This window comes from Polypterus senegalus, chromosome 1 (assembly GCF_016835505.1).
Source record: "Polypterus senegalus isolate Bchr_013 chromosome 1, ASM1683550v1, whole genome shotgun sequence".
Lineage (NCBI taxonomy): Eukaryota > Metazoa > Chordata > Cladistia > Polypteriformes > Polypteridae > Polypterus > Polypterus senegalus.
Window position 1 is genome coordinate 228296269 of NC_053154.1, and position 13524 is coordinate 228309792.

Below are 13524 nucleotides of genomic sequence, written 5' to 3' on the forward strand. Positions count from 1 at the left end.
AACAAAATTCGATGTGTCCGAGAAACTGGTGTGAGATTGGCAGAAGCAAGAAGATGTAAAAAATATATACAAGTCGGGGTCTGATTGATGTAAAAAAAAATTATAATTATGTGTCGCATTTCTGAACAGGCGTACAAGTCGGGGTCTGATTTTATGATCGATTTTTCAGGTTTCAAGACCCAACTTATACACAAGTATATACGTTACATGAATTTTTTTAAAATGGTTATTCTTTTTTAGGTGAAACCTGTATTGTGTAGGCTAGACCTACAAGGTGTTTTTGTTGGGTACCTCTTTTTATTAAAGGGTATTCTACTGCAGTTACCTACGTCCACCCCTACTAATTTGTTTTTCCTTTCTTTACGTAGGTTGGGGATGAGCATCTTAGGAAGCAACATAAGAATCTAGCAGATCTTCATTATACTAAAGCTGTGAGACTTTTCCAAGTTCTTAAAGATGCCCCTTGTGAACTGCTTAGAACACAGTTAGAACGGGTTGCATTTGTTGAGTTTCAAATGGCAGGTAAAACATCTAGAGTTTTCATACTTAACAATAGTGAAAATGTACAGAGTAATAGGGTCAGTATTGCTTTATTAAATGTTGTAGTATGAATCTTTAATTACTACATATAAATAAAAATATTTTCATGTGAAAAGTAAGTATATCTCTTTTTATTTCTATGGTGCTTAATAATAAGAACTAAAATTAAATAATTGTAACTTCAGGTGATGAAAGCATTAGATTTTATTTTCTACTTATTTATTCATCAAAAAATAACCTAACGGAAGTCAAATATACCTTGTGAGGTAGTAGCTTGTAAAATTTGCTTTAGTAGCAATAATTTGGTGTAATTGAAACTAGAGTTTTCCGTATGTGTGTATCAAGTCTCTGCTTCAGTTATTGGTGGTGTAAATAAATCCATTTTAATCAGGCTTAGATCTCATTAAGGTCCTATCCTATCACAGCTCCTCTGTGAGGATGAGGTCTGGACTTGACATTCTAAAATGTTAATTCTTTACTTTGTTTTAGCTGTTTAGTTGTACAGTAATCCCTCGCTATATCGCGCTTCGACTTTTGCGGTTTTACTCTATCGCGGATTTTAAATGTAAGCACATCTAAATATATATCACAGATTTTTCGCTGGTTCGCGGATTTCTGCAGACAGTGGGTCTTTTAATTTATAATACACGCTTCCTCAGTTTGTTTGCCCTGTTGATTTCATACAAGGGACGCTATTGGCGGATGGCTTAGAATCTACCCAATCAGAGCATGTATTACATATTAACTAAAACTCCTCAATGCTATGAGATATGCATCCCACGCGGAGCTTGATTGTTTGCTTGTCTCTGCCTCTCTCTCACCCTCTCTGACATTCTCTGCTCCTGACGGAGGGGCTGTGAGCAGAGGTGCTGTTTGCACAGAGGCTGTTTGCTTAAGAGATACTGACGCTCCTCTAAAAAAATGCCGCTTTATTGCGGTGCTCAGCATATTTAAAAGCACAAAAGCACACGTATTGATTTTTTGATTGTTGCTTTAATCTTGCTCTCTCTCTCTCTCTCTCTCTCTGACGTTCTCTGCGCCTGACGGAGGAGATGTGAGCAGAGGGGCTGTTTGCACAGAGGCTGTTTGCTTAGAAGATACTAACGCTCCTCTAAAAAATGCCGGCAAACTTAAAAGCACACGTATTGATTTTTTGATTGTTTGCTTTTCTTTGCGAGCGCTCTCTCTCTCCCTCTGAAATTCTCTGCTCCTGAAGAGAAGAAGATATATTTGCATTCTTTTAATTGTGAGAAAGAACTGTCATCTCTGTCTTGTCATGGAGGACAGTTTAAACTTTTGACTAAAGGGTGTTATTTCATGTCTAGAGGGCTCTAATAATGTTAACAGTGTGGGAGAGTTTATAAGGGCTTAAAATATATAAAAATAACCATACAAACATATGGTTTCTACTTCATGATTTTAGTCTATCGCGGGGGGGTTCTGGAACGCAACCCCCGCGATCGAGGAGGGATTACTGTACATTTTCTGGTGTGCTTAGGGGTGTTTTCCTTTTGCATTAACCAGTTTCAGCTTCACTTTAGCTGTCAGAAAGAAAGCATCACATTCTTCTCTAGAATAAAGAGGACGTCATAGTGGACTACGCGATTATGAGATTTCCATGCCTTATGTCCAGTTTTCACTCCTTCACTACCATTGTTGATAGACAAAATGAGTTTCTACTAATGATAGATTGTTAGGATTCTGCAAGATTGTTAGGATTCTGCAAAATGCCATCTTGCCGGAATGTGTTGCTCCAGACATCTTTGTAAAAATAAGATGTGTTGTCATGCTTTTTTTTTTTTTTTGAGAGAATGGGCTAGCTCTTGACCACTTTTCTATGAAAGCCATATTTTTTTAGTCTTTTTGTGGTGGTGGAGTCATGAACTAAAGGATGTTCTGTGTCGACACAGGCATATTGATCCCTGGATTTGACATTGGGCTTCTTACTAATTCATCACATAGTCTTGTTTTTATATGCATTTCCTGGGAAGGTTGGCAGTTGTCTAGAATGTTCATTTGTCAATAATCCTTATTTCAGTAAAATAATGGAATTCTGATTGGTTGGAGGCGACCTTTGTGGTTAAGAGTTGTCCCCAATCAAGATGAAAATAATGCAAACAAAAGCAGCCGCTGTGAGCACAAATGAAGTCTATAATCAAAATAAGGAGCCATCAGACATTTTAATTCCATTCTTGCCTACGGTGCAGTCTTTTCACAATTCCTTCTATTAGCCTTGGGGTTTATAGGTGTGGGACTGGAAGGGGCAGAGTCAGTTGCCCACACTGGGCATGTTATCATTACTACAGAGGGAATAGAAGAGGACACAGTTAGCGCCAGTGTCTCCTCTCAACCTGGGGTGGTATTGCATGCCTCAGATGAGCCCGGAGAGTGACCCACTGACATGCATGTGTTGCACCTTGTGATCGTTCACAGACTGGCGAGCAGCAATTGAGGTTAGTGCAGATGTCTTGTTATTGGCATGGTATAAGAACAAGCCCAAGTTCTTCAGACCAAACTTCTAAAGTTTCTGTTTTTATAGATAGATGAGAACCTTTCTGATGCTCTACTACTGAAGTGCATTTGATTAGCAGCTTGTGACTCTTACTAACCTCTTAATTAATATGTCAACGATAGGATGGAGATATCACGTTTGAGTACATGTTGACAATTCAAAGTCTGTTATGTGTTTTTCATCACTTAAGGTCAGATTTGTTCCTTTTAAGATAATTTTAAATGTATTTTAATATTAACTTTCAGTTCAGATGAATAATCAAGACCTCAGATTGATTATGCTGAAACTTTGTGGTTTCTCCCCCATCTTTAGGCATGAGTAGCAATGCTGCAAAACTTAAAACCCTTACGGCCACACTGGACATCATATCGGATACAAGGCTGGCCTTTGAGATGATCCACAAAGAAATGTTGGAGGAACAGAAACAGGTAATTGAGCATTTTTAAAAGTTAGTTTTTTATCTAAGATTAAGTGGCTTGTTGGTATTCTCTGTGTGTTTTGAAAATAACTGAAGGTCTTCAATGAGCTGAAGTCTTATTGAGGTAGATATGTTTGTTGACAAATACACAGTTACTAAAATGGCTTAATACAGTACATCCGGAACATATTCACAGAGCATCACTTTTTCCACATTTTGTTATGTTACAGTCTTATTCCAAAATGGATTCAATTCATTTTTTTCCTCAGAATTCTACACACAACACCCCATAACGACAACGTGAAAAAAGTTTACTTGAGGTTTTTGCAAATTAAAAATAAAAAAAAAAACTGAGAAATCATATGTACATAAGTATTCACAGCATTTGCCATGAAGCTCAAAATTGAGCTCAGGTGGATCCTGTTTCCCCTGATCATCCTTGCGATGTTTCTGCAGGTTAATTGGAATCCACCTGTGGTAAATTCAGTTGATTGGACATGATTTAGAAAGGCACACACCTGTCTATATAAGGTCCCACAGTTGACAGTTCATGTCAGAGCACAAACCAAGCATGAAGTCAAAGGAATTGTCTGTAGACCTCAGAGACAGGATTGTCTCGAGGCACAAATCTGGGGAAGGTTACAGAAAAATGTTCTGCTGCTTTGAAGGTCCCAATGAGCACAGTGGCCTCCATCATCTGTAAGTGGAAGAAGTTCAAAACCACCAAGACTCTTTATAGAACTGGCCGGCCATCTAAACTGAGCGAGTCGGGGAGGTGGCCAAGAACCCGATGGTCACTGTCAGAGCTCCAGAGGTCCTCTGTGGAGAGAGGAGAACCTTCCAGAAGGACAACCATCTCTGCAGCAATCCACCAATCAGGCCTGTATGGTAGAGTGGCCAGACAGAAGCCACTCCTTAGTAAAAGGCACATGGCAGCCCACCTGGAGTTTGCCAAAAGGCACCTGAAGGACTCTCAGACCATGAGAAACAAAATTTTCTGGTCTTATGAGACAAAGATTGAACTCTTTGGTGTGAATGCCAGGCGTCCCGTTTGGAGGAAACCAGGCACCGCTCATCACCAGGCCAATACCATCCCTACAGTGAAGCATGGTGGTGGCAGTATCACGCTGTGGGGATGTTTTTCAGTGGCAGGAACTGGGAGACTAGTCAGGATAAACGGAAAGATGACTGCAGCAATGTACAGAGACATCCTGGATGAAAACCTGCTCCAGTGCTCTTGACCTCAGACTTGGGTGACGGTTCATCTTTCAGCAGGACAACGACCCTAAGCACACAGCCAAGATATCAAAGGAGTGGCTTCAGGACAACTCTGTGAATGTCCTTGAGTGGCCCAGACTTGAATCTGATTGAACATCTCTGGAGAGATCTTAAAATGGCTGTGCACTGACGATTCCCATCCAACTTGATGGAGCTTGAGAGGTGCTGCAAAGAGGAATGGGCGAAACTGGCCAAGGATAGGTGTGCCAAGCTTGTGGCATCATATTCAAGACGACTTGAGGCTGTAATTGCTGCCAAAGGGGCATCAACAAAGTATTGGGCAAAGGCTGTGAATACTTATGTACATGTGATTTCTAGCATCTCATACTCCTTTACAGTGGTTTGTCCTCCATTCCAATTGGAGTGAATTTCTTGGCACTGTCTGTTCACCATTTTTTTAAGATTATCATTTGAAAATAATCAGATTATCTTCATGGGATGTGAAGGTTCATTAAAGTACTGTGGTGCCTACGTACACCCACATTATATTCTAGATACAGCTTTCTCAAAGCCCATTCAAATACTTACCATTTGGGTGACAAGAGTGTGTGAGTCAAATAGGGTGATCCCAGACGTGCTCTACACACTGACAAAATCCTGTCACAGGAGAAAGACATTGACATTGTGACAAAATAAAGTAGACCACTCCAAGAAGACCTGGTCAAGTAGTCAGTGCAATGTCTGCACACACAAAAACTCTATTTTAAACACCTGAAATGGAGCATCAGTCAGTCAGTCATCTTCCAACCCGTTATATCCTAACACAGGGTCACGGGGGTCTGTTGCAGCCAATCCCAGCCAGCAGAGAGCGCAAGGCAGGAACAAATCCCGGGCAGGGCGCCAGCCCACCGCAGGGCACACACACACATCCACACACTAGGGACAATTTAGGATCGCCAGTGCACCTAACCTGCATGTCTTTGGACTGTAGGAGGAAACCGGAGCACCCAGAGGAAACCCACGCAGACACGGGGAGAACATGCAAACTACGCAGGGAGGACCAGGGAAGCAAACCCAGGGCAATAGAGCATCATAATCTGAATATGAAAATTATACAGCCCATCACTTTGTGATTCTTAAAAGGCCACCAGCCTGAAAAATGCTCTGAAACTCACTCCACTCATTGGCCACTTTTCTGGAACAGATACACACTTGAGTCAGGGCAATGATAAGAAAGAAAGACAGTGGATACATACTCACTGATCAAATTATTAGGAACACTATACTAACAGTGCACCTTTTGCTTTCAAGAGGGTCTCAATTGTTCATCTTGTGGATTCCACAAAATGTTGGAAACATCCTTTTGAGATTCTGGTCCACTTTGACATGATTGTAACACACAGTTTCTACAGATTTGTCAAGAAGATGAGTACATTTGTTCCATGAAGGGATGTGGTCAGCAACAATTCTCAACTACACCGTGGCATTCAAGTGGTGATGGCTTGGTATTGACACTCCTAAAGTGTGCCAAGAAAATATTCCCTGCACTGCTACACCACCAGCCTGGACTTTTGATACAAGGCTTGTTGTATGCATTCATTCATGCTGTTGGCACCAACTTCTCACCCTACCACATGTGTTTGTCAGCAAAACTCCAGAATCATCAGGCCAGGCTACATTTTTACATTCTTCAACTGTCCAGTTTTGTTGAGCCTGTGCCCCCTGCACCCTAAGCTTTCTGTACTTGGTTGACAGGAATGTAACCTGGCGTGGTCTTCTGCTGTTGCAGCCCCATCTATCCACTACAAGGTTCAACGTGTTGTGCGTTCTAAGATGCTTTTCTGCTCATCACAGTTGTACATTTACAGTGATTTGGCCATCATGGTTGCATTTCTTTTTTTAGTTGGAAAAAGAAGTGACTTGCTCAAGGTCTGTAGTGGGATCTGAACCCATAACCTCAGGGCTTGAAGTCCAAAGCCATAATCACTGTGCCACAGTCTGGCCATTCTCCTCTTACCACTCTCATCAATAAGGAGTTTCTGTCCACAGAACTGCCTCTCACTGGGTGTGTTTTGTTGTGCATGAAATTCCCAGGAGATTAGCAGTTACAGAAATACTCAAACCAGCACGTCTGGCACCAGCAATCATGCCACAGTCGAAATCACTGAGATCACATTTTGATGTGAATGTTAACTGAAGCTTCTGACCTGTATCTGCTTGATTTTAAGCATTGTGGTGCTGCCACATGATTGGCTGATTAGGTAATTGCATGGATAAGCAGCTGTGCAGGTGTTCCTAATAATTTGCTCAATGCAACTGGTTGATAAACATTTTTATTTTTAACTTTTTCACAATTAATAATATTGTTGCCTTTGGTTTTTATAATAAGATGTTTTGTTAACATTGTTACGCGCTAATTGAAACCTTTTGAGACTAACTGAGCTACCAGAATCTGATTTGTGCTGGGAATGATGTGGGATGATGCACGAGTCCTGTTCGGGGTCTTGACTGGTTCTCTTTAGTCTTTGAGTTGTTTCACCCAATAGTTTATCACCAGGTTTTGAGAGCGTAGTTGCAAGTGATGTTTTCTTTACTGTGCAACAAAGCTTGATAAAGACACATGGAGCAAAGAGACACTAACAACAGTGTGGCTGCAAAGTGGCAGAAGGGTTTCCGGGCCAGAAAAGAGGAAATTGTTAATTTAATGAAGAAGTGAAATAAATTATGGCTGCACCCATGAGTATGGTGTCATAAACTGTACTGTCGTTTCTCTTTGAACTTTCTGGAGCAATTCAAGAAGTATTTAGTGCGAAAGAAAGTGCTTTATAAAGGAAAAGATACCTAACCCTGAGTAATCTTCAGAGGAGTAACCCCAGAAGCCTTTGAGTCAGTCTTCGCTTAATGTTATATACTGTACATTTACATTTTCATTTCACTCAAACCTTTATTTCTTATTTACCATCTGTGCAAATTTTAAACTGCTAAAAAATTTAGGCAAAGCTTTAAATGAGAAGAATCAGTAGATTGACTGCAATGTTTGGTAATTGTGTCTGTGGGTTTTTTTAAATAGTTGGAAACTTTCAAAGTTAAAGATTTGCTTTATTTTCCTAAACAGAATCTTAATGGCGCAGGAGAATGTGACTCTAATGGAGCCGATACGAATTCCTCGAATGGTCTCAACACCGAAGAGGTTGAGAAGTTAATCAATATTTTCGAGCCTAGTTTGTCTTTCTTGCTGTTGCAGCTGGTAAAGCTCATGACTGCCACCAAAAAGAAATCAAGGTAAGTAAATGCAGCTCATCAGATGGTTTGCCTTCTGTCCCATTAAACCAGAGCTGTACGACATGAGTGCGGAGGTCAGTGGTGAGCTGTTATGTTAAACAGATGCAAAGAAAGAAAAAACAAAGTAACAAACGGATTTTTCCCAAGAAGGAAATTTAGATTTTACTGGAGTTCAGGAAATATTATAATAGACCAAAGCAACAACAAGAACACCACCACCACCACCCAAATACACAAAAAACAAACTTCTGACTTGGCTAAAGCTAAGCGGGCTGTCACAGAAAGGCATTCTACAGTCGCATTGTCATCGGTATAAAGCGTCTTGACACATTCTGTTTAATAATTCATTGGCTGAGAGCACTTGATGTTGGCGTGTCATAGAAAAGGTGGGTATCATTGTTCATAAGACCCTCAGTTTTCTCTTCATTCTCTCCTCCAGGGCGTCAAGAGTACATCCCATAACTGAGCCTGCCTTTTTAATTTGCTCCTTGATTTGGTGGGCATCTCTTGAAGTGATGTTACCAGAACAGTATACCACAGCTTTGGAGATCACACTGGTCATCACAGAGTTGCAGAACATGTGAAGGATAGCACTGCTCACACTGAAGGCTCAGCTCTTTTCTTATATAGCTCTTTTGGGTAATGAGACCAGTCCAGCTCGTCATCAAAAACGAAAATCTCTCATTCACTTAACAGTAATTATTCAAATCCTTAACTAGTTTGTAGAAGCACCTTTGGCAGCAGTTATAGCTTTTAGTCTTCCTGAGTAAGTATTTAGAATCTTTGCACTCCTGGGGCCTCATGTATAAACAGTGCGTACACACAAAAATGTTGCGTAAGAACGTTTCCACATTCAAATCGCAATGTATAAAAACTAAACTTGGCGTAAAACCACGCACATTCCCACGGTACCTCATACCATGACCTGGTTTTGCAGACTGGCAGCACCCAGCGCCAAATATGTGGTGACCCTTTCATTTTCAGATCCACATCCCTGATGCAGCTTTATAAATACACTGAAACTAACCGTATATTGTTTATTAGTGTAATGCACCTGATTGTAATTAACCTGTAACAATATAATGGTCCAGAGAATAGCCATAGTATTCCAAATACCATAACTGCTTTAGTGTTGTTACTGTCACTTCACCTTCTTCTTTCAGCTGCTCCTGTTAAGGGTTGCCACAGCGGATCATCTTTTTCCATAATACTCTCACTGCACCACCACTTTATATCACTGTATCTGAGTGGGGAGTCACAGCAGCAGCTGATCAGAAAGAGAATTATCGGTATACAGCATCAAGCACACGCTGCCTCAGCCATGCCGTCTATTGAACTGCTCTCATACAGCAAACGCTTCAAAGCCTTTCCTCGCGGTTCAGAAACAGTTTCATCCCAAGAACTCCAAATGCACTCTATCAGTCCATCAAGTGCTCCTTGTAGAATTGTCTGTACTTATAAGTACAATCACCTCACTGTAAAATTGCGATAGTTATAATATTGCACAACCTGAACCACTTTATAAAGCGCGTATTTATATATGATGATGATATAATTTTTAAGATGAAATGCAGCAAAATATCTTTATTATATTATACAGATAAAACTTTAACTTCATTTAAATAATGTATATTGTTAATAATTAAACATGTGAGGACACGGTGCCGCAGTGCTAGCGAGCCACTGGCGCTCCATTCAGATTGTTCCTGCCTCGCGCTGTATATTTGCTGGGGTTGCACAACACTGAATGGATATATGGATAAAATAATTAAACATTTACTACCAAGATATTTCAATGTTCCTTAAAAGTTTTGAAGAATCATCGTAATCTTACAGATTGCTTAACGTCTGTTACAGAGCTGATTGTGTGGCGATTGGGTATTTGGAGAAAGAAAAGTAAGGACAGGAATTGGGGGTTAGTACATTTGAAAGAGACAGTACTGCCACAATAAAGTATTTAATTTAAGGTCACGCATGGTGCAGCAAGCATTTTGCATGAGGCATGAACAATCACTGCACCACCGCGTTCCCATGTTTAATAACATGCTTTAACTCCTGTCATCATGAAAATAATATCACATATACATCTCAGTATTTTAGTTATTCAGAGAGCTGTAATATTATGAATGTAATGGATTCTGTGTCCTGTCGGAGGAAGAGAAAGCCCGGAAGCACGTAGTGATTCACACACATAGATGATCAAATACAAAACAAAGCATTTAACGTGCTACTTTAGTTAGGATGGGATTTGAGAAACTAGTAAATTAAACAATTTTAAGATAAAGTTTATGATGTTCTACTTTAATGACAAAATAAACTACGTGATTAAAGTGGAAATTTCGAGATTAAAGTTGACATTTCCTACTTTTTTCCCCACTGTTTGCCTATTTTTTTTCTCTGTACCCTAATAAGCTTTTATATGACACTCAGATGGTGGGCTACGACTCACCTTTTCACTCTGAATTTGATATCTAACAACTTCTTTTTTATTTTGGGCACTGTGTGACTTTGTGAACTTGAGCTTTCAAGTTTCTCCGACACTCTATGTCACTTGATCAACTTCCTTTTGTTGTTTATACCGCTGTTTAAACCAACAAATAGTACGTTTTTCCTTGCCTCCACTTGGCATTTGCTGAACTTCTTCTATTTCCCCCCGTGCTTTTGCCATTGTCTTTTCACAGAAGGCTGAGGGCTATTTATATTGATTTGCATATTCAAAGAGGCGTAATTCTGGGAGGAGTTGGGGTGGGGTAGCAGGCGCGTGCACGTGCGTTTTTGGAGCAGAAGAACGTGGAAGTTGGAGAAAGCACAGATTTATGCATCTGGATTTTTCTGTGCGTACGCACACTCCCTTTTTGTGCTTATGCCATGTTGTAGTGTGAGTTCTACGCACGGCATCATACATGAGGCCCCCGGACCTGGCAGATTCTCCCAAGCTCCATTAGAATGGATAGGAGTGTCCATAAAATGTCATCTTTGGATCTCTCCACATCTTTGGGTTTAAGCCTGGGTTTTGGCTGGACCACTCAAAAACAGTCATAAACTAGTCTTGATGCATCTGCAGCTCGTTCTCGGCTGTCTGCCTCGGGTCATTGTTGAACTGAAAGGTGAGCTGTCACCCGGGAGCAGGTTTTCTTCAAGGAACTCTAGGTATTTGGCTACATTCACGTGTCTCTCAATTCTGACCAGTCTCCACCACTGTAATGAGCAGGGCCAGGTCTTCACCACACACAGTGCTTGCGACTCTGCTGAAAGAGATCAACTTTTGTCCCCTCAGACTTCATGCTCCAAGTCCAAGCCCACCACCATATGCCTTTTGCTTGAGAGTGGCTTCTATCTAGTGTCTCTAAGCTGAAGGCCTGATCAATGGAGTGCTGCTGAGATGATCTTCTCTAAACTAAACATAGGGCTTCTGATGCTCTGTTACAGTGGATATTGTGTTCTTGGTAGCCTCTCTGACGAAGGTCCCCTCTTGCCCAGTTATTCAGTTTGGTAATTTTGGACTTGTGTCATTTCAATATTCTTGTGGCTGCTGTGCTCCTGGGAACACTCAAAGCTGTAGAAACGGGTTTTATAACCTTTCCCTGATCTCTGCCTCAGCACAGAGAGTTCCTCGGACTTCATCAGTTGAGTTGATTTTTCCCTTGACATGCAGTGTGAATTGTTAGACACGTGTCTACCCATCTAGGCCATGTCCAGTCAATTCAATTATGGGATTAAAACAAACAGGATGTGCCTGACCACAATTTCAAGTGCTATAGTTTACTTATAGAAGTGAGAGTTTTCAGGTTTTAATTTTTAATACATTTACAAACCTTTCTGAAAACATGAGTTCACTTTGTCATTATAGGTAATTGAGTGTAGATTTGATGGTAAAATGTATCCATTTAAAATTAAATCAGCAACATATTACAGTGTACAGAAATTTAAAGGCACTGAGTACTTTATGAATGCACCGTAGATGTGATGAACTGCGCATGAAGGAAAAAACTCTCCAGCTGAATGAAACATTTTCCAAGAAATAACAAAACCCAGAAAATGAATGTGCATATTAATGGTCATGAGAGGCAATCTGGCAGACATGGGTCATAACTTTTACATTTTTTTTGTTGTGTGTGCTTTTTAAGGCGACTTCATGCACCTCCAAGTTTTCAGCCCTTTCTCCCCAAGCAATAAAAATAAAAGAATATAAAGTTGTAAGAAGTGGAAGTGCATAAGTAAAACGGAACGCCCCCTTCATTCTTTACTGCTAGTCCAGATTAGTGATATCATTCTTCCTCATTTGGTTAAAGACATATTGCCAGTGACTTATTAAATAAATTTTTAAAAAGCATAGCTTTAGAGTAAGCATCCTCTTCCCATGTCAGCTGAACGATCTGCCAGCACCATTGTACATGTACGCTAGAACCTGCAGTACTGCTTGTGTCCACAGGGTGGAGTGGAGGGCTGATCCACTCTACTCATACTTCTGCTGCTAATTAATGCCTTGTGTCATTCTAGGAGACGGGCAAACTAGCATGTGCGTTATCCGGCCTTCTGTATTCAGTGCTTATGGAGAGTTAAAAGTATCTTGGTGCTCATCGACCTCTGGAGTGGGCTTGCACACTTGCAGAAGAAGATGTTGTGACCTCTTCATGAAAAAAAAAAAACCTTTCATGGCACTTAGTTTGTACAGGGACTGTCCTGGAAAGTGGCCACTAATACAGGCACAATTTTATTTAAAATAGTTTACTTTTAGTTCAGAGAACTTTCTATTTTATAAATGCAAAGATGGCAGAATTGGTTTTGAGAAGAAAGGCCTGTTATGAAGTTGGTGTATAGCAAAGGAGAGCAGATTGAAAGTATTGTAGGGATAAATAACAGATACCTTCAAATTAAGTTTAGAGTCAGCATTATTTTCCTGTTATTTGGCTGCTAGTTACGCCAAAGAAAAAAACAATTTAATATTTGTGAATTCTGAAAAGCAAGTCAGTTGAAATTAAAGCAAGAGAACGTTATGCCAGTATTAGCCAGAAATGGTTTCTAATGAAGACAGTGGGCAGAATAAAAACCCGTGGCCACCGGAGGCTCCCTTACTCTAAAGTGGACAGCCCTGCAGTAGCTCAGGGGGTCTTTAATATTTGTAACATCTGTGTCACATGCAGCTGGCGCAGTGAGCCTGGCGGTTTGACATATGTAATGGTGCAGAGCTGTAGAGTTAGAGCGGGACATACTGATGGTAACCCTTGCCCAGTACACTCCATACCAAGCTGATTTCCGGATATGAAAATATTCAAATAAATCTTTCTGCGCAGTGTATTTTGGACAGATGTCCCAGATACTAATTAATAATTTATGAAATTTTATCATTAAGAACAGGCTTACTTATCAAATTGAACCATAACCAGGGCTGTGTAGTCAGAGTTGAAAGCAATTATTGGGTTACTGGAGTCGGCGACAAATGCACTGCCCCCCACTAAATGTAAATTGTAAAATAATGTGTCACTCTCCTATTTCTGATATACTAATTTGATTGCACTATTTTTTTCTTCAGATAAAAGTAGTCTTTTTTTTT

The 13524-nt window shown here is 40.3% G+C and overlaps 1 protein-coding gene across 1 annotated transcript in view; it reads left to right on the plus strand.

Annotated features, from left to right (window-relative positions):
* edrf1 (erythroid differentiation regulatory factor 1) overlaps positions 1–13524 on the plus strand; it is a 65789-nt gene that overhangs the window by 50661 nt on the left and 1604 nt on the right. Inside the window, exons 23-25 of the mRNA XM_039769932.1 lie at positions 369–522; positions 3365–3480; positions 7804–7970. Of these exons, the coding sequence (XP_039625866.1) occupies positions 369–522; positions 3365–3480; positions 7804–7970 (437 nt within the window). The remainder of the gene's footprint in view (positions 1–368; positions 523–3364; positions 3481–7803; positions 7971–13524) is intronic.